The 21450-nt window shown below is 39.9% G+C and overlaps 1 protein-coding gene across 1 annotated transcript in view; it reads left to right on the top strand.

Moving 5' to 3' along the window:
• Positions 1–2486: 2486 nt before the first annotated feature.
• ITGA8 (integrin subunit alpha 8) overlaps positions 2487–21450 on the top strand; it is a 92641-nt gene continuing 73677 nt past the window's right edge. Inside the window, exons 1-5 of the mRNA XM_010164829.2 lie at positions 2487–2524; positions 3443–3499; positions 3687–3739; positions 9238–9443; positions 11630–11821. Coding sequence (XP_010163131.2) covers positions 3687–3739; positions 9238–9443; positions 11630–11821 — 451 coding nt within the window. The 5' untranslated portion in view covers positions 2487–2524; positions 3443–3499. The remainder of the gene's footprint in view (positions 2525–3442; positions 3500–3686; positions 3740–9237; positions 9444–11629; positions 11822–21450) is intronic.

Genomic DNA, 21450 nt, shown 5'->3' with positions numbered 1-21450 from the left:
AGGAGCAGGTAGTCCCCATGTGCCAAAAGATGAGCCAGCAGGGAAGAAGACTGGGCTGGCTGAGCAGAGAGCTTTGGCTGGAACTTTGGCTGCAACTCAGGAAAAAAGGGAGAATTTATGGCCTTTGAATGAAGGGGCAGGTGACTCAGGAGGACTAGAAGGCTACTATTAGTGTATGTAGGGAGAAAATCAGAAGGGACAAAGCCCAACTAGAGCTTAAACTGGCTACTGCCATAAAAGACAACAAAAAATGTTTCTATAAATACATTAGCAGCAAAAGGAGGGCGAAGGAGAATCTCCATCCTTTATTGGATGAAGGGGGAAACACAGTGACAAAGGATGAGGAAAAGGCTGAGGTACTTAGTGCCTTCTTTGCCTCAGTCTTTATTAGTAAGACCAGTTCTCCAGGTACCAATTCCCCTGAGCTGGTGACAGGGATGGGGAGCAGCAAGAAGCCTCCATAATCCAAAGGGGAATGGTTAAAAACTTGTCGGGTGGGATCCACCCAAGGGTATTGAGGGAGCTGGTGGAAGTGCTCATCAAGCCACTTTCCATCATTTATCAGCAGTCCTGGCTAATCAGGGTGGTCCCAGTGGATTGGAGGTTAGCTAATCCAACACCCATCTGCAAGAAGGCCCAGAAGGAGGATCCAGGAAACTACAGGCCTGTCAGTCTGACTTTGGTTCCAGGAAAGGTTATGGAGCAGATCATCCTGAGTGCCATCACACCAGCCCACAGCATGTGCAGGACAGCCAGGCAATCAGGCCTAGTCAGCATGGGTTTATGGGTCCTGCTTGAGTAACCTGATCTGCTTCTATGACAAGGTTACTTGCTTAGTGGATGAGGGAAAGGCTGTAGATGTTGCTTACCTGAACTTTAGTAAAGCCTTCGATGCTGTTTCCCACAGCATTCTCCTGCAGAAACCAGCGGCTGCTCATGGCTTGGATGGGTGTACTCTTCACTGGATGGAAAACTGGCTGAATGTCCAGGCCCAAAGACTTGCAGTGAACAGAGTTAAACCCAGTTGGCAGCTGGTCATAAGTGGTGTTCCCCAGGCTCAGTTTTGGGGCCAGTACTGTTTGAGGGGATTGAGTGCACCCTTAGTAAGTTTGCAGATGACACCAAGTTGGGCAGGAGTATTGATCTGATTGAAGGCAAAAAGGCTCTACAGAGAGATCTGGACAGGCTGGATTGATGGGCCAAGGGTCCTACACTTGAGTCACAACAAACCCATGCGACGTTATACGCTTAGGGAAGAGCATCTGGAAAGCTGCCTGGCGGGAAAAAACCTGGGGCTGTTGGTTGACAGCCGGCTGAACATGAGCCAGCAGTGTGCCCAGACAGCCAAGAAAGCCAATGGCATCCTGGCCTGTATCAGAAATAGTGTGGCCAGCAGGACTGTAGCAGTGATCATTCCCCCTGTACTCAGCACTGGTGAGGCCGCACCTCAAGTCCTGTGTTCAGTTTTGGGCCCTTCACTACAGGAAAGACATTGAGGTGCTGGAGTGTGTCCAAAGAAGGGCAGTGAAGGTGGTAAAGGGTTTAGAGCACAAGTCTTAATGAGGAGCAGCTGAGGGAACTGGGGTTGTTTAGTCTGGAGAAAAGGAGGCTGAGCAGAGACCTGGATGTTGGTCTCTTCTCCCAAGTAACAAGCAATAGAACAAGAGGAAACAGCCTCACGTTGCATCAGGAGAGGTTTAGATTGGATATTAGGAAAAATTTCTTGCCAGAAGGGTTGTCAAGCATTGGAACAGGCTGCCCAGGGAAGCGGTTGAGTCACTGTCCCTGGAGATATTTAAAAGACATGTAGATGTGGTGCTTAGGGACATGGTTTAGTGGTGGACTTGGCAGTGTTGGGTTTACAGTTGGACTCAATAATCTTTCTAAGATTTCACCGTTGAGCAGAATTACACCCTAGAAGGCAGATAGGTCCAATGTTTCATGTTCTTGTTCAATGAATCCCTCCAATGCCACTCACAAAATTTCCATTTAATGCTTTTTAATAACGTGTGCAGAACTTGTCAAACACTTTCATGGCATCAAGCCAAATAACAAAGGAGACAAACTGTTGTGCAGCCAGAAAGAAAAGAGTATTTGTAAGGACAGTTGTATTTAGCTTCTGTACTCTAGTGTGGGACACCAGAACTAATTCTGGTCCCGTCAGTCCACACCTGTCAGGTAACAAACTGAATTGTACTAAGAGCTTTATTATACTGTGCTATGCTAAGTAATGCTAGGCAGAAAGAGGTCTCTGGATGAGTGTATTCAACAGATAAGATGTAATATTTAATGAAACTAGATGCACTGAGTGAATGTTAAAATCTTATGAATTTATGTCTTTAAGCGATTTGCAGATGTTTCTGATACAGATAAGTAAAAATCCTAATGGTTATGTATCAAGAAAGATTTAAGTGGCATGGAATGTTTATTGCGTGCAGCACTCAGTGTAACAGCTCACTGTTGAACATTTATCTTTTCAGAGTTGGTTGCTGGAGTCCCAAGGGGAGCACAGAACTTTGGCTATGTATGTACTGGACCCACGTTTTATCCTTTTTATAGTGAGAAGGCAGTTAGGCTATTTGTAAGGTTAAAGGCTACATTATATTTTCTGTCTCTTTGATCCTACACTTTCTAATTAGAGAGAAAACTGCCACTGACTTTCACCCTCAGGCTTACCTGACTGAGTTGAAATGCCTTACAGTTTTAGAGTTTGAATATTAAGTGCTTGGCCTCTTCTGAAGTCTGTTTTCAATAGCCAAGCGTGCTTTGATTATGACTGGTATCCCTCCCTATACCCACTGAGCGTTATCAGACCTAAGCTTACACATATGTTGTAAGTATATACCCTGAATACCAGATGCAGAGTCATGATGTGCAGTTAGAAGTGAAGGGAGCAGACAATATTTCTGTGTGGGTACAGCTTTTACCTCATAGGAAATAAAAGTTTCAGAACAAACCTGAGTGAGAAATAGAGATCCCAGCCACAGGCATGTTCTTAGCTTTGTGGTCCCAAAACTCCTTGTGTCTCTGGGACTTACTCAGAAGTGAACTTACGCCATTTTTCAGAAGAAAGGAGTGTATATGTGTGTGTATATATATGTATGTATGCATGTATGTATTTCTTTATGTTTTAAGTTCATGTTCTCATGCCTGATAATGTAGTCACTAATTAGCAGTCAGTCTGTGATTTGCTGCTGTTCAGTGTCCGGTAAAGAAGGAAAGTAGTCTTTTCCCACATTTTATTCATGGGGAACCTGAGACTCAAAAATCTTAGTGATTGGTTCAAGATTGTATAGGAAAACTGTGGAGAGACAGAAAAGAATTGTTGTTTTGTCTTGGCCACTTGGGCTGTCCTTCAGTGTGTCAAACTGGCTTGCACTGATGGTACACTGTAGTACCTCCATGTATGCTTGAAAATATGTCTATGTTTTTCTGTTACCAGGTCTCAATTATTAATTCTTCAGACTTGACCTTTATCCAGAACTTCACTGGTGAACAGGTAATGTCAAGCAACTACATAGTGAAATATTACATCTCTAGAGGATATAGTTTCATTAACATAGTTTTAAGAATATATAAAATATTTTTTAGAATTAATAACCATAGAAACAAAGAGGATTATCAGTAAAAACTTTTTAAAAATGTATATCTGATATGAAAGCCTACCTGTTGTTTTTTATTTCCAGATGGCGTCTTATTTTGGGTACACTGTTGCAGTATCTGATGTTAACAATGATGGGTAGGTTACCAAATATATTCAGCTCCACTGAACATTTGTAGAAGCAATGCCTGGTATTTAAATAAACACAGGTTTTCAGGTGCTTTATACCTCAAAATGCTTCTCTTGGCTTCTCTGCTTTTCTAATTATAACTGCTCACATGGCTTATCTTTGTGCAATCACAGTGGCACAAATATTTGCAGGCCTAGTCTTGATGAGTTTATCTTCCTAAATATGTATTCAAAGCAGTGTGGCAGAGTGGGAATGCCCAAAGTCTTAAGAAACAGATAGAGGTAGAAGAACAGTGAATTAACAGTGCTAGCTACTGCTGGCAAGAGATAGGTGACAGTGAAAAGTTTTTTCTCCCATTCTCAAAAGCAGGTAAGACTTCTCACATGTGGACCATCCATAGCTTCACTCCTCAATTTTTAAAGCTTTCCGATATCATTACCTCCTCATTCCAGCACCTGCTAGTTGGGCATCCATTTTCATCATCCACAGGACCAAATATTGTCTATGGCCTGTAGTTGTTATGACAGGCATTGTGCTTGTCTGAGGGAGGATGCTGCTCCGCTCCCAGGGTTACGCCTAAGACACTCGGGGATTTCAGGCCCTGTTGAGCAAAATGCTTGCTAGCTTTGAACTCATGTAAAGTCTGATTAAATGGTTTAGAAGATCAGGACTTTAGTAAGTGAATATTGATACTAGCTTTCTAGCAAGGAGATAAAGATGCCCGAAGCTCAGAGCCTTGGAAGTCTGCACAAAGGTGAGCCAGGATTACATTTAGAGCTGTGGTATACTCTTGCCTATTGCAAAATCTCTCAGATGTGTTTACTTCATATTTTTTTCTTGTGATTATTTCTTAGTAGGTGCTTAAACATAGTGCATTAAATAATTTTTCTGGGCTAAATCATTGCTTCCTGTCAGTGACCCTTTAAAGAATGAGGGATACAAGACAAGAGAAAAGTAACAAGATTATAAATGTTATTGCAGTTCCAAAACAAAGAAACAGCTTCAACTGTTTCTGTGGAAGCTTCATAGTACTCAAATATTTTCAAGTTTCTGAGGTCAAATTTTGTCCTAGTACCATGGCTTTTGAAAATTCTTATTTTTATGATATATAGAGTCAGGATTAATTTACTCTTACCATAATGCAATATTAATGTAAAAGGGTGGAGAAACATTGATCTAAGTTACAATAGACACTCAGTCACAATAGACTCTCAGGGAACTTGCTATTTAACTTCTCACTGAACCAAACAATTTCCTGTGCAGGTTATTTCCGGTGAACCATAGGGTTACTTGGCAGGTCTTATATTTTCTGTGTACCTCTAAGACTACAGTTTATATCAATAATATAATCAAACTGCTGTTGAAGCCTGTGTGGTCTCCCAGTCTGTATCTTAAAAGAAATCTAATTACTCTCTCTGAGATTCAAACATCCCACAGAAAACAAAACACAAAGGCTCTACTTGATAAACATATCTGATTAGATGTGTAGTCTGTCTTTGCTGGTTTGCACAGATAATTGATAGAAATATTTATCTGAACAGGAGAGTAAAACAGAGAGGGAAAAAAAGGGAAAAGGGAAATGACCACTTCACATTCACTTGGGTTTTTTTGCACAGCTAAGGACAAAAGGAGGTAGTGATGGTCTTATCAGTATGAGAAACCTGATTAAGTTATGTGCTCAAAAGATTAATAAGAATGATGCTTTACTGTAATATGACTGAAGACGTGTCTCAAAGATTTGGCTTATCCTAGGAAAAAAGCTCCAGCAGTTCTGCGGGTGCTCCAGGGTGACTCCTGCAGTGTTATCTGCACCATGTCAGGATTGTAGGCAGAACAGGGAAATTGAGGATATTATTTGAACTGCCTTTTAGTTACCCACTGGTAATAATGAGAAATCCACAATGAATCTTAACAAATCAAGCTTTACCATCAACTTAAAGACTACATTCCTAGTAAAGAGGAAAAAAGAGAACATTTCCAATTTAAACTGAAACAGTCCGATAAAAATAGTGAAATAAACTGTTTACTGGTCTTTTATTTGGCCTGTATCAAAGCTTCCCATAGTTATTCTTTGACCTTTTGACACTTCCCATACTCTGGCTTTTTATTACTCATCAGAGTACAGCGAAACTGCATACAGTCTCAGCAGGTGGTCAGCTTGTGGTTTTTAAAGATTTTTTTAATCAAAAGGGAAGCAATGCTGACTGGTTACCTTTCTGTGCTGGAATAAAAATAAATACATAACTTATGTTAACTGCAACATCTCAGTGCATTAATTAAGTAAATCTAATGAGCTAGTTCAAAATACCACTTCAAACTGAACTGCACTTTATGGTTTAATATTACTGTCCACGGGCTTTTGCTTTTATTTTGCTGTTATGGCCTTTAAAAGGGATCACATCAACCTGAATTTGGCTCAGAACTCCAATTTTGTAAATATAAAGTCTTACAATTTAAAAGCCAATTGAAATATCCTCCCTCACCAACAAAAATACAAAAATACGTAATTCTAATCACATAGGTACTTATAACCAAACAAGTGACCCCTCTTGACTGCTTGGTGTCTAAATACTTAAACTGTAGGAGCTGGAAGGTAAAACTGACTATAAAGCCTGGTAAGCAGGAATTGCTTGCTTATTACCCACATGGGGGGTAAAGGAATAAGTAAAGGAGGATCAGAGAGAGCAGGGTAGCTGAAGAATCCTTCCTTTCTGGCTATCACACTGCTGTGACAGTGTGTGGGGGAGAATGAAACAAAGCACAAAAACCCAAACCAAAAAAGCCCCCTCAGAAAAGTGCCAGTGAACCCAAAACCCTATAAATTCTCTCTCACTTGAGGGAGAATTCCTTCTTGCAGAGGACTTGCTGAAGCAGCTTGCCTTGACTGACAGAGTTCCACACTGAGAAGGGGGAAAATCAAGAGGGTGAGGAAAAGAAGGCTTTGTTGTGTGTGGGACTGGCCAAGACTTGGAGGCAATGCAAACTAAGTGCTGTGGGTGTTCCAGGTAGATTATCTGCCTGTAACCAGTTTAGAGATAGGTCAGTGTAGTTTAGATGACTGCCTTCCTCCTACCTTGCCCTCAGCGTATCAGAAGATGAACCTTCTTAGCTACTGGGTTCTGGTCCCTGCTCCCTGGACTATTCATGCATTTGATACAATCATTGTCATTTATTTTAACAAAGTAGAAATTTTGTGAGAAAAATAACCCAGCACTGTGCACTTCCAGCTGAGATGCTGTAATCGCTGCACAACAGACTCCAGCTCCTCTGTCTGCTTGCTTTCTGTCTCACCTGGTGAATATTGTATTCTCCATTAGGCTTCTGCTTAGAGAATTTTAGGCCATCGTGGATGATAGATAGTCTGCCTCTCTCTTTTCCCCCTTTTAGGCACTCTGGATATTGCTCTATGGACCAGAGTTTTAAAGGTATCTAGGTATCTACTTATTTTGCATCAACGTACCAGGAGCTTCCTGACTCTGAATCTTTTGGTTCCCTACCACCTCTAAAAAAATCTTCCCTTCGTTTTACAATCCTTCATTTTTAAAATATTCACTGGAGCCAAGCTCATCTTTTACTTAATGGTTTATACAGCACATAACAACATGGGGTTCCTGTTCCCAGTATTACTGAGAATATCTGGATTGTGATGTAATAAAATAATAATGGATGATAGTGCTACTCTGTAATGCTTTTAGTACATGGCATTTGTAAAATAACTTATAAAAAAAGGAGCATTCATGATCTGTTTTTGTTATTGCTATTGTTTCATGGCAACTGCTTCAACTGACATTCTGTCCCAACCGCGAACATCTTCCATTAGTGGAAGAGGACTTTTGATGTTTATTGTGAAAGGAAAATCCCACCTTTGATGTTAAGTCAGCATCTGCTTCCTTTCTTTTTTAGTTATTCATGCCATGGGGTAAAATCTGATGTATAAAGAATAGAACAACTGTACTGAAGTGACCTGATATTTTTAATTACAGTTTCCTTTATGGAAACATACTGTAAAACTTAATAGAAAAATAACATTTCTAGAAGTACTTTGTCAAAATTTATAGAATGTGTAAATTCTACAATGTGATTAAAAGGTTTCTAGATGAGATACTCTGTACTAAATTCTGTGCTATATATCTTAGAACCATAGTATATATCTAGGGTGAAGTACTAGCTGAGCTACTCCTAAATCATATGGGTTTTTTCCTATCAGGATTAGGAAAAACAATGAGGTACAATTTTGCTAATTGATTTACTAACAGATAAAGCCTTTGTGAAAACGTCACTGTTGGGAATATGAAGAATGGAGAGTAGAAGGTTTTCCACCAGTTTTACGAAGTTTGAACAAAGTTTCATGTTAGAACGAGAGTGTGTTTTCCAAATTAAAAATTCTGGGATCGAGTAGTACTAGTTATTTGCAGCGGCAAAGTTCCTTAATATGGATGACCAGGGTCCACTGACTATAATGGGAAATATCCTATTAGTCTGTATGGGCTTGAACAACCTTCAGCAATTAATCTGATATTATCATTTCATATCTCAGAATAATCTGTTAAGAATATTTCAGCTTGTTATGTGTCTATCAGTCTTTTTTTTTTATTTTTACTGTTCAGTAAAGAGTCTTTTTCAATGCTAAATAAATGTTTGTAACATCTTTCAAAACTCCCCCACTTAGAACATGCAAAATATCCTTTGATTAGTCTGTCCTCTTTTACTGATTCTTCTTGGAGTAGCAAAATGCATAGAAGGACTTTTCCCTCTAAACCTCAGATTTTTGTGATTTTATTATGTCCTTTCTCTCTTTAATACAGCAATTATGTGAGCACTGCAGCTACTCGTGTATCTAATACTCAACAGAAGTGTTTTCAGAAATAAAGCTTTGAGTTTGTCTCCCAGCTTCCATTTGAATTTGTGTTGAGGCATTCTCTATTAATTGATGTTCTACCCGTGTTACATGTATATTACTTCAAAAATATGCTGTAAAGTTGTGGGTTTTTTCCTGTTGTTCGCTTATTGATGTATAATTTTTAAAAGCTAGGTTTTATACTAAAATTTATCTCTCACTAGCACTCTTAGCAGGATAGATCTACAGAATTTGTTCTGGTAACATGGATCCCTCTGAGTTAAATTCCTAACTTCTAGATCATAAACTGCGAAGTATAGCTTTTCAGTATCTATTTTCGGCATAAATTGAAGTGTAGAAATTCCATTTAAATCTAGGAAGAAATGTTTTTGCTGTGAGGATGATCAAACAGTGGAAGCAGTTGCCCAGAGAGGTTGTGGAGTCTCCATCCATGGAGATATTCAAAACTGGAGCACAGTCCTGGGCAGCCTTCCCTAGATGACCATGTTTTGACCAAGTGTTTGGACCAGAAGAATTCCAGAAGTGCCTTCTTACCTCAGCTAGTCTATGACTCTATGATAATTATCAGCTTCCTGTTTAACAAGTGCATGAACTGTGTTGATTGCACTCAGTCTCTCAGTGACACTGGTTTTTGTTTGACTTTTCCAGTTTAGATGATATCTTAGTTGGCGCTCCTCTCTTTATGGAACGAGAATTTGAGAGCAAGCCTAAAGAAGTTGGGCAAGTTTATCTGTACCTGCAAGAAAGTGCTTTCCTCTTCCGAGATGCGCAAATTCTGACAGGCACTGAAGTGTTTGGTAGATTTGGCAGTGCAATCACGCACCTTGGAGATCTCAATCAAGATGGATATAACGGTAATTTACGTGTAATGTAGTAATATATATCTCTGTGTAATATTGAAATTAAAAATGGCTAAGCAGTTGACATGAAGTGTCTGTGCAGTGCCTGAAAAAGGCTTTTTAACATGAAACTGCCTTTGAAAGTCAAGAGAATTTACAGGAGAATTCATCCTAATGAAACTGATATTGAGGGCCAAACCATTAAAAGCTTACCTATAGGAGGACAGTCATATTGACTACAGTGCGATTTTTTACTACTTATTGGCATGTTCATTTGAATAAAAATTGTTTTTATGTTGTTTTATGACTATAATTACATTTAAATACTTAGTTAAAATACTGCTTTTGTTTAAAAGCAGAGTTCTCCTTCTCTCCTCAAATGCTTGGATGAGTTTGAGAATTGAATGAGGCTCAGTAAATGGAGGATTTTGCTCACAATGAAAGAATTGGACAAATACAGATGTACTGTTTTGGATCAGACTTCCATGGGTAGTTAGGCACTGAAGGAAACAGGTACATAATAGGACCTTTTTCAAATGCCTGTAGCACACACATACAACAAAATGTTTCTGTAAGTTAACTGGGAGCCTAAATTCAGGAAAACAGTCCCAAGTAAACTAACTTGCTTAATTATCTGAGATAGTCTGGATGCCTTGAGCACATAGACATGGTCAGTAAAACCCTGGTTTTCCCTGCACGCATTTCATTACTTCTTATTTCCAGGATGATAGGGATCTGCAAAGCAGGCATCTTTGCATCAAAACTGCAAGGAGTTTTTCCTGAAGAAGGTATTTTGAACAGTAGCCTTAAAGGTTGTTGTCCCACTAAGGAAAAATTAGTGGATTTAGCTCCTTCTTAACTTGAGGGCTGGTTTTCATGGTCCTTTAGCCACTAGACTCTAGGGCAGTGTCACCAATGTGTGGCTCCTGTGCAAGGGATAAGCATGTCAGGATCCATAGAATTGTATTGGGGTTCAGGGCACACAAAATCCAAAATACCATCCTGTGTGTAGAAGCCACTGGATTGTGGCTGCTGAGAATGCCCTCACTGGGTTGTCCTGGAATCCCACCATAGAGTTCAGCCCAGCTGGACCCCATGGTAGAGGCTTCCTGTTTTCTACCTGTGAGCAGTAGTAGATACCCTGAGTTTATCTGGGCAGGGAAGGTTTGTATCCCTGCTCTCCAGCATTCTGGTAAGGCAGGGAGAAGACATTCCTGCATTTTTCCTGCTTTTCTCTCTCACTGTAGAGAGAAGGCTAAGAAGGATCTAGAGCCAAAGTCTTCTGCTTCATAGCTGAAGATGCCAGTCACAGAGCTTTGGTGCACTCCTGCCTTTAGAGTGAAGGTACAACTTCCATATGCTAAAGTTCAAGTTTAATAATGGAGTCTAGCACCAGCTGCTAGATCAGAACCTAAAAATGAGAACTGTAGGTGTGTATCCTCCTCTAGTGTTTGCTTTTGGCGAGCTAAACTAGTGCCACTGTTGAATCTCAGTGAGACACACAATTCTGTCTACATCCCCTGCGTAGGAACTAAGAACATTGTGAGTTACACTTCTTGGATATGGCACATAACTTTTTAAGGATTGCACTTAACTGCATAATGCCCAAGGCCTTCTGTTAAATTCCTGACTTAGTACTATTCCCATTTCTCAATAAGATGTTGGCTTGGTATAGATGAAAACATTATATTCCATTGTTCTCTTTTGCATACTAAAGCACTGGATGTTTGAGGGGGATGCGATTTTTGTCCATGTTGAGTATTTTATCTGGAAAAAGAAAATTAATTTTATCTAACAGTGGTTCCTTATTAATTGGTGATAGAGGAAATCAGGAAAAATTTGTGTCTGTTTAAAAATATGGAAGTAGAAGCAGGCATTCATTAGATCTTGGTTTATTAAAGGTTATTAAATGCCCTGGAAACATGGTAGAGGAATCCAGTGTGGACTGGCTATTTAGTATAATGCAATAACCCCTTCATAGGATGATTTTATAAGCTTTTTTCATGAAAGTTTGACCCAGAAAAGACACTACAAACATTTTTGTATATTTATCTTAAAACTAGAGTCTATACAGAAGTACAGAACATTGAAGTTCTTGCATGTATGTAGCAGAAGCCATTTACGTCTGTTTTCCTGCAGGGACTTAATTTTTTCTTTATTTTAATTGTGTCCATTCCTTTTATTATTTTATTGCACTACAGACATTGCTATTGGTGCACCATTTGCAGGAGAAGACAGAAGAGGGAAAGTGCTCATTTACAATGGATATAGTAATGGGTTAAATACTAACCCTTCCCAGGTTCTCAATGGAGCATGGGCCTCACAGTCCATGCCTTCGGGATTTGGCTTCACTCTAAGAGGAGACTCAGATGTAGACAAGAATGATTACCCAGGTAAGATTTTTCTATTAGAAAGGGAATTTCATACTTCCGTTCTCTGCAAAATGCATTATGCCTAAACTGCTCCTTTTGGAAGGCAGAGGTCAGAATAAAGAATAGACATTTTTGGATAGTTCTAACTTAGTTCCTTCAGAGTTAAAATCAGACAAAACAAATACTCCCTTTCCTGTCAAAAGACATGATCAGAAAGGCAAGAAAGGGCTTAAATAGTTACATTAACATAAAACATGTGAAGTTTATGATAAAAAGCTTAACCCTTTCCCCCCACTTCCATAGCTCTCAGCTTATTGAACTTGTAAGGTCTCCTTCATCCTAGCATTCTTTCTTAATTAAAAACATACTGTGTTGTAGAAGAAGGGATTGACTTAGTTGTGTTGCTGAGTTGTTTTTTGCTGTCCAAAGAGACACTGAGCTATATATAGGTTCTTAATGGCTTTGATTACATTACAAAAAAGCAGAGAGAATGCAAAGACATTGCTTAAAGGCAGGTATTTCATTTGGGCCTTTCCATCCCTTTTATGTTTTCATTCTGCTGTATGGACTCTTCCTTTTTAGGTTAGCTTTATTTCTTCCTTATTAGTTTACTTGACATGCATTCAAATTTATCAAGTTTGTAACTTTGGTTGAGTTTCATGGGGGAGGTATTTTTTTAAAAGGCATGTTCATAGCATTGTAAGTAGTCTGAATGTTGGAGCTATTTCAAGTGTGCTTGTATTTACTCTCTCCTCTAGAACCAGATCTGTTCTATTTCTTTTAATCACAATTCAGAAGCCTTAGCAAGGGTGTGCAGTAAAACATCATGTTTTGTTACTGTGAAAGGGTAATCCACAATAATAGTCTTTACTTCCCTAACTTACTATGAAATCCTTTAGTTAGCCTGGGTTATTTCAAGGCTAGTGTTCTTAAAAGTTGTATTGTTTCAAAACTGAAAATTGTGATTTTCAAAGGGATAAAAATGGGATCTCTTTTACCTTTTTGTGATGGATTGCAAAAACCTTGAAAGAGGTGTCTTTTTTCAAAAGCAGAAGAGAGTTTTTGGAAAGAGGCGTTTACAATAGAAATTACAGTTTTACAAACAGAAAAGCTGACTGCAGAGTAATGAAGTGAGGCTATCACAAGACTGAAGGGAGAGGATCTTTAGCATTTGAGAAAATAAAAGGCTTTTAAACGCTCTTCTGACTTTTTGTTTGCATATTGTTGATGTTGCTATTAATAGTCTTTCATTGTCCATGACTAATGAAGTTCTTTTGGGCAGTAGAGCTCTTTAATAAAGTTTCAGCATTTAAACATTTCCTAAAGCACCCACAAGCCCCCCCCAGCAAAACCAAAGAAAACAGGATATTGCATTCCTGACATTTCTAAGATTGAAAAGATAGAGAGAGGGAAGGGAGAGATTCTTTCAGGTCTTCTTTGAGGCATACGGGGAAGAAAGAAGAGTAGAAGTCTAACTGACGTATTAGCATATTTTATGTGGAGCATCTTTTAAGCTAATTTGTGAAAAGTTTGAGTGGTAGGTCTCAATCTTTCTAAATGTGTACTAAGGAACTGCTGTAGTCAGTTCAGTTGTGAGATTTCTTGGAGTCCTGCTTCTTTCTTGGAGGCTCCACTATGCATCCATCCTACTTGCAGAATTTCACATTGTGATACCAGCTCACTATGTGTTAAATGGTTTAGTTTTATTACAGGAATTACTTATTTTAGCAAAGCTCCCCCCCTGCATTTACTGTCACTAGATTTTCCCTCCATCCCTCAGTTGAATATCTGGATAAGCAGTCCACAGTACTGGTGAGAATCTGTCAGAAAATGAAAGAAGACAAAAAACCTTACAGTCAGCCACATCTTCTTTAATTCACAAAGACTTGAAGCACCAAAACAGAGCTGTAAAAATAGCAGAACCATGGCACAGTATTAGCACAAAAATAGAACGCCTTCCTATGGGAAAAAGGAAAAAAAAAGAGAGGAGACAGTGTGGGGAAGTGCAAGTCCAGGACAAACACACTAGGCAATGAGGTAAGTAATCCTTCTTGTACCAAAGAGGATTTTTTCTCCACTTTCTAAAGGAAATTCTGAAGGGCAGCCCTTGTATAAGGGATGGAACTTGGAAGGAATATGAAGTAAGTTTTATTTTACATATCAGGTAGAGTAGAGAGAGGTAGAGTATTTGCTGACTATAGAAGGTATAGGAAAGTAGCCTTTAATTCAGTGCTTCCCGTACTAGTGGTCGTGACTGTGATTCAAAGAAGGTTGTGAAAGATTAGAAAAAAATAGCAAAATTTTTCTTTTAAGCTTTTTAATGTGTATATTATAAATCAGCCATTTTACAAAAAGAAAAAAAATAATAAAACCAAATTATGCTGACTCATTACTCTTAGAAGTTCAGTTCCCATAGACTGGGAGATGACAGCCAGCTGTAATGTGTGGCTGCAGGTATTGCCGTGTATTGCCACAGTCTAAGGGAAGATTCTGCAAGCAATTAGCTCTTCCTGGAGTTCAGGAAGGCTGGAGTTCAAGTGTTGTGTGAAGACAAATGAGTTCAAAAAGGGATCACGTTTGCAAGAAGTTCAGGACTGATAATATTCTGTGAGGACTCTATCTATAGCTGTGCTTGTACGATTTACTCAAGCCCTTGTGCCTAGCATTGTTCATGAGGCAGGCATATCCCTGCTAGGAAACAAGAGGCTGAGAGATGGGAGTTACTCTGCCATTTTGGTTTTAATGCACTATGTAGCATTTTCAGAGCTTTTACAGTTTCAGAGCTTCTTCTCTAAATGAGGCCATGTTCTTGGAGCAGGTCACAAACCTGAAGGCCAGGGGTACCACCTGCTTGGGTGACTTCCTAATCACAGACCACTGAGCTTTGTCCTGGGCTCATTGTATTGACCCAGGAACGAGCCCTCTTGGAGACTGAGTTACAAGTTGGGAAATACAGTTCCTGAAAAGTAAGGGTGAATCACAGTCAAATTTTTATCTTATTGGACAAAGGTTAAATCCTCTCTTGGTTGGGAGTTCACTTCAGGCTGAGTTCTACCTATGAGCCTCTGGGAAAGAGCAGCTGTTTGGTACAGGAGGCCTGTACCAAAGAGTCTTCTCTCTTCATCCAAATGTCAATATAAGCTCAGGAACAGAGATGGAAATAGCGAGCAGACAAAGGCTGTCTAATACTCAGTGCTGTTCAAATCCTCCAGATTTCCTGTGGGTGGAGGAGTGGTTTCTTGTTCCTCCTCCTCCTGCAACTTGTGGCCAGCAAAGGGAGAGAGACCACCTCTTGCTTCCTAGTCTTACCTAGGAAAGGCAGAGGAAGACCCTCTTGTCCCCCAGGCAGAGCAGAACATAATACAGCCATACTGATACAGATGGAAGATCTGTCTAACACCATATCATGTCTACAGCAGTGGCTAACAACAGATATCCAGGAAATTGCACAGTTGTTGTGGTTTTTCCTAGAATATTCACCCAGTTCTAACCAACTGGAGGAGCAAGGCGTCCCCGAGTCAAATGTCACATCTTCAAATTTAGTAGCCCTTGACAGGCTTTTCTTCCATGAATTTGACCAATCAGTTGTAGAACTCGTGTGAACTTTTGACACACGTAGCAACCTGCATCAAGGGGCTCCACAGCTTAGCTTCATGTTTTGTGAAGAAGTAATTCTTTTCACTGCATCCCATTCAAGTCTTGAATGTTCAGCTGTACATTTTCTTTGGATGTGCCCTCGTTCTTATACTGAAGAGATAGTAAAAAATTCTTTAGTCCCCTCTTCTTTTACAGACCTCTGCCATCTTGCCTTCCTCAGCCATTTGTTTTAGGAATCCTGTGGAAGGAACCCTAATTTACTTAATTGTTCCTTGTGCAAAGGCAAATGGCACACCAGTTCTGCTGTACTAGAGGATGGTTCAGCATTGTCATCACTGCTGCCTCTTCTTCATACATTTTTATATAGAGCAGTGTGTGAAGTGTGACTTATGTCTGGCTAAAGCATTGCTTCTAATAAGGATTTTACCATTGACCTGGGTTTTGAACTTAACTGACATAAAAAAGAAAAAGCTGTATCTTCCCTACTGAGAAGAAAATCAGAGTGAGTACTTGACAAAATAATGATCCCAAATCTTTTTCATTGGAGTCAGTGATTATGTTTGTGCAAGAAAATAAAGTGAGTCAAGAACTGTGGTCAGGCCTCAAGGCTACATGGCACAGAACATCTCACCATCATCAGATGAAGCCCTTCTGCCCACTGAAAACAAGATAGCCGTATCCAAACGCCTTTTGGGAAAGGTCCTCGGCCCAGGCTATTCCCCAGACCATTCATGGCCACTATCTGGGAGAGTACTAACTTGCACACGCTAAAATCAGAGCAGAGTCTGTGCTAACAATGTAAAAAATCTGGACAGTAGCAACACTGCTCAAGCTCATGCCCTGACTTTATTTTAATTTCACTTGTGTAGCCTCTCACTGCACGAAGCACAGGATACAGAGAGCTGAATGATGGCCACCTAGTCAACATCGTACCTAAAACTGAAACTTTCCCTAGCAGGGTCAGCATGCAGACAGGGCTGCTTTTCCTTCTCCTCAGCAGTCCTGTCAGTGTAATGGCCATCTGTCTTAAGCTGCCATGGCAAAGGTGTTATCACTAACAGTAACAGACCTCTACTCTCAGCATTGTGAAAATACAGGGATTTTTCTAACCTTTCAGCAGACAAGATTTAGGTTTTTTATTAAGCTCAACCCTTGGTTTTACATCTCCACAGCTTTCCAGGGACGGACTTCTGTAAATTGTGTCATATTTGTAGACAATCCAGATGTTATGTGCCCAGAACTGTTCCTTTATCAACACAGACAGGGGTGATAATATGGTAGTCTCTGCTTTGCAGGCTCAGAGCTAGTGGGAAACTTTCAGCCGTGGTAAGCAAGAGGCAGAAAACTGTGCTGCCCTCTCTCTGTGCTGGGATTCATTACCTCCAGCCTCAAACAAAACTGTTCCTCACCTAGCACAAGAATTGCAATGCCAGACAGTGGTGATGGTGGTAATGAATGGATGGATGCTCCTTTCTCTGTAGTCATGTAAGAGTTAGGCAGAACCTGACCAAACTTTATAGTTGGATGCGGCTAATGAGAGGGAAGCAGTAAGAGGAAGGTAGATTAAGCACATCAGTCAGGTAGATTGAGTGTACCAAACCAGTTCTGTGCTCTTTGGTGTTACTATTCAGGGGACCAAACAACATGCAGCTCTCCCAGTTTTCCAAGCATGACACTGACAAGCTTTGTGCCATACTTACCTGAGATACACAGCATCTCTCCAGTATACAATACGTACACAGTAATTGAAGGAAAAGACCGATCAATCCTCTTAAGCTCTGTCTACACTATAAATATGCTGTTCTTTGCTTCTGAACTGTCACTGAACAGTCTTTGTCCGTACTATGAAACTCACTTTCTTGCCAAAACAGAGTTGCTGCATGCTCTCTTTTGGAGACTAATGATTAGCATGGGTCAGCTGCTGTAGGGCCGTTCTAATGGTATCACCACAGACAGTGCAGGTACAGCACATAGGCACTTTGTCTGACGCTGATTTACTAACACTGACATAATTGTAACATCTTTCAGCAGGTGATCCGTTTCAGTTTTCTGACAACTCATGTTCTAAGGTCATATTCAGAGGAGAGGATCCAATCTCACTTCTGCTGCTATGGTAAATGCTGACAATGCTGTTCCTCCGGATTGACAGTCACTAAAAAAATAGACAGGAATAAAGAAATAAAGGGGAGGAACAGTGAATGGAGTGACAGAGTGTAAAAGACAGTCTTTTTATCAATTTAAGTGCAAATTTGGTGGCAGTTGGAAGGAATTATGTGTGAGATTCTGTGCTGCACTTTTCAGTGCTGAGGTTAGGACACGGCAAAGCAGCTGTATCTGAGGCTGTACTGGCAAGGCCCATAAAACAGTTTATATATCCGTGGGATTCTCTGGAATAGCAGCTCTTCAAGGTTTGCCCAAGATACTCTGAAATCCCTGTCTCAGCACAACCTTCCTGGCTGTCTTCTAGGCTGGAACCTCTGAGCATAATGATAACTTTCAACACAGTTTCTGCTCCACTCCCCAGTCAATCCTGGGGCTTTTAGGGCCCCTTTGCTCCATCCTGAGCTTTATTTATGTCACCAAGGCCTGCAGCAGGGAATGAACTCTCAGCTTAGGCTTCTATTTTAGATTGTAGTTTATTTTATTTATAATTTTATTTTTCTTTTTCTATTAGCATAGTTCAATTTTCATAGGAACAAAAGAAATACATAAATCTGTTTAATGGGAAAGAAATTTGTTTCTTTTGGCTTCTGGACATCTGTTCAAAGCTGGTCCCACTAAGTGCTTGGAGTCTGTGATTATCTAGGTGGTGGTGCCGCAGTTCCATCTGGTTCATCTGTCTGTGCAGGGCTTAGGCATTTGGAGGCTGTAAGGTTTCTACCCTCACATTTCAACATATGTTCAGTCACTTGATGTCTGATTGTAGCTGAACAAATAGTTTATAATGAGTAACTTACTCAACTCATTAAGCTTGCTTTTTTCTTGTGGCATATCCTCCAGCAGACTGTGGTTTCTTCAAATGTGTTTGTGAACCAGGATGATTTAACTGGCGTTTCTAAACAGTGTGGGTGGATTCAGAGCAGCACTCTAGATTAATTCACTGTTCATACACTGTTGGTTAGTTAATTAATTAATTGCTCAAATAAATTTTGCACTATTGTTTCTGCTCCCTGCCTGTTCAGACACTTGTGTAAGTCTTCCTTATTAACTTAGTCACCCCAGAGTCAGTGCCACTGAACCTTCATCTTCCGGTATGCTGCTTTTATACAGACACAGCTGTTGGCCTATTCTTTTGGTTATTCTTTTTAGTCATTTTCTCTTTGTCAGCACAGGGAAATGTTTAAAGGCATCTTCACACCTTGTTATTTTGGACTCGGTTATTGTCTTAAGAATAGCATATAGTTAATATAAACAAATAACTTTAGAAACATTTTTAAAAGGAAACAAGTGTGATAATCAGACAAAATTTCCTCAGAACTTCAGTAATCAGTCTAATCTTATTAAAACAGGAGTATTTAACAGCTCCATCTGCTAAGTATATTAACTTAAACAGCAGGAAGAAAATCCTCAAGTTTCTTTCTAAGAGGCAAGGATTCTTCAGTATTCATAATTTGAGAACAATAGGCATTGTGCCAACAATATCACAAATCATGATCTAGTGATTATTAAATTTTGACGTTGATTCAGGAGATTTGTGGAAGACAAACAAATTAAATCAATGAGAAGCTGCATCTGCTCTGGTAAGAGAGGACTGCTGAGCATGGGAGCCAGAATAGGGGCGTGGGTTCTGCCAACAAATGCAGAAAAGCTGAAGTGTTTCTAACAGCTAATTAAGTTTTTACATGAGTAATCAATAAAAAATGAATTGACAAGCCAAGAATCTCCTACAAATATGTTAATTTTATGGCAAATTATTATCTGTGTAATTTACAGATATGCTGTTCTAAAATTCTTTGAGATATTTAATGAAATCACAATATTGTACCCAATGGAATATAAGAATAAAGCAATTAATCCCAGTAAGTAGGGATTTACTGAAGCAATAAAGCATTAACTGCCCTCTTCTGGATTTGTTTGTAGTATAATGAAGTGAATAATAACATTGTATTATGAAAGGGACTCATTCAGACAAAAGGAGGACATTGAAATGAGTTAGCCTTAGGTGTTATCCTTAACAGATCTGTTACCAGAATGGTTGAAGAACAAAGAAGGATCAAGGCAGTTGAGAATGGTAGGACTGTAAGAAAGTGACTCTTTTTTTGAGTGGTGGTTGCTTGTCGTATTTAACTAAAATTCTAGAGTGAAGTTGGCTGAACTGAACAATCTTCTGTCCTTTATTATAGTCAAGCCTGAAGTAATGGCCATTTAAAGAAAATGTTATTCTGGACCTTTCCTACTGAGATTGGAAGTGTAGTGTTCTCTGAAATCCTAGAAAACACGGGCCTTTTTGGCACCTGATCCACTGAGGGAAATAAAAAACAAAAAGACTCACAAAAATTTTTTTACCTGGGTTTCCACTTATGCAGTTTTCTCAGTCTCTTGTATGAAGTTTCCAATTGGGATTCTAATTGTTTTCTAGTTCCTATTTGTACTATGCAATTGAACTGACAGACTACACAAAGTGATGTTTACAGCTGTCAGCAAATCATTCTGAGTCCATAAAGTGAACACTTTCATGCCTGTATCCTGGTAGAGCTGTGGTGAAAAGGTGACTCAGCTATCCATTGTTTCCTTTTTGGGTTTTCACAAGTGAAGCATGTGCTAATTATGTAGTCCTTCATTGGCTGTCTTTCTTGACCACTGTCGCCCATGAGGGGAGGTGAGATACCATGCCTAGGCAATTTTTCTTGGGACTGCAGGACAGACTCCAACCAGGTGTGTGGTGCTGAATGTGCCGGATGTTCCTCCCTGCTCAGACTTCCTGGGGCTGCATCTCTCACAGGGGATGGAGTTGTCCTTTAAAAATACCAGGGGATATGGCTTTGAAGGGACCTTAAAGATCAGCTAGTTCCAACCCCTGCCCCTGTCACGAGCAGGGACACCTTCCACTAGACCAGGTTGCTCAAAGCCTCATCCAGCCTGGCCTTGAACACTTCCAGGGAGGGGGCATCCACAACTTCTCTGGGCAACCTGTTGCAATGTCTCACCACCCTCACAGTAAAGAATTTCTTCTTAATTTCTAATCTAAATCTATTCTCTTCCAGTTTAAAGCCATTACCCCTTATCCTGTCACTACCTGTCCTTGTAAAAAGTCCCACCCCAGCCTTCCTGCAGGCCCCTTCAGGTACTAGACGGCCGCTATAATGTCTTCCCAGAGCCTTCTCTTCTCCAGGCTGAACAGCTCCAACTCAGCCTGTCCTCATGGGAGGACAGGTCAAATAATTTGTTCAAGTTAATAAATTAATGTATCTTGTTGAGACTAGAGGTAGGACTTTGTTGATCTTCCTGATTTCTCCATTTGATTGAAGGCTTAGTCAGCATCTTGTCAAGTTTCTGCCCTTTATCTTATGGTGTTTCAGGTCTGGCACAGCCACATGACAGAAGGTGCAGGTAAACAGACCAGCTCACAAAATCCCGTGTGCCTTTCAGTACCATCTATGAATGTTCTTTCTGCAACATTTTATAATAATTTTATCTCAGAAAATGGATTTTCTTCACCATACAACATCTTGCAAGCCTTCCCTTCAGAGCAAAGTAAAATCTGAAATAAGCATTAGTATTGTTGATCTTTGTACAGTGCCCCTTGACTTCAATTCAGTATGTGCTAAAGACACTTGTTTCAGGATTAAGCTCTGCGAACTCCACCAGCAGACATTTTAGTGCATACAACCCTCAAGCTGTGTTAAAATGCAAGTTGAAAATTCCCTTGGAGTCACTCTGTGTTTGTTTTCTTAGTTTTTGTAGTGTGGTTCGGACTTCACAGTTCATTTATTCCACAGCAGCAATGAGGCAGAAGTACACGGCTGTTGCCACCAGCCCCTCCTTACAAATTTCTGCTCCTCTGAAGGGTATCAACTGATAAAGTGTCTTATCAATGAGATGACATAGGCAGA

Source organism: Antrostomus carolinensis, unplaced genomic scaffold (assembly GCF_000700745.2).
Source record: "Antrostomus carolinensis isolate BGI_N321 unplaced genomic scaffold, ASM70074v2 scaffold693, whole genome shotgun sequence".
In the NCBI taxonomy this organism is placed as follows: domain Eukaryota; kingdom Metazoa; phylum Chordata; class Aves; order Caprimulgiformes; family Caprimulgidae; genus Antrostomus; species Antrostomus carolinensis.
Note: the sequence above shows the minus strand (reverse complement) of the source record. Positions and strands in the feature narration are given on the sequence as shown.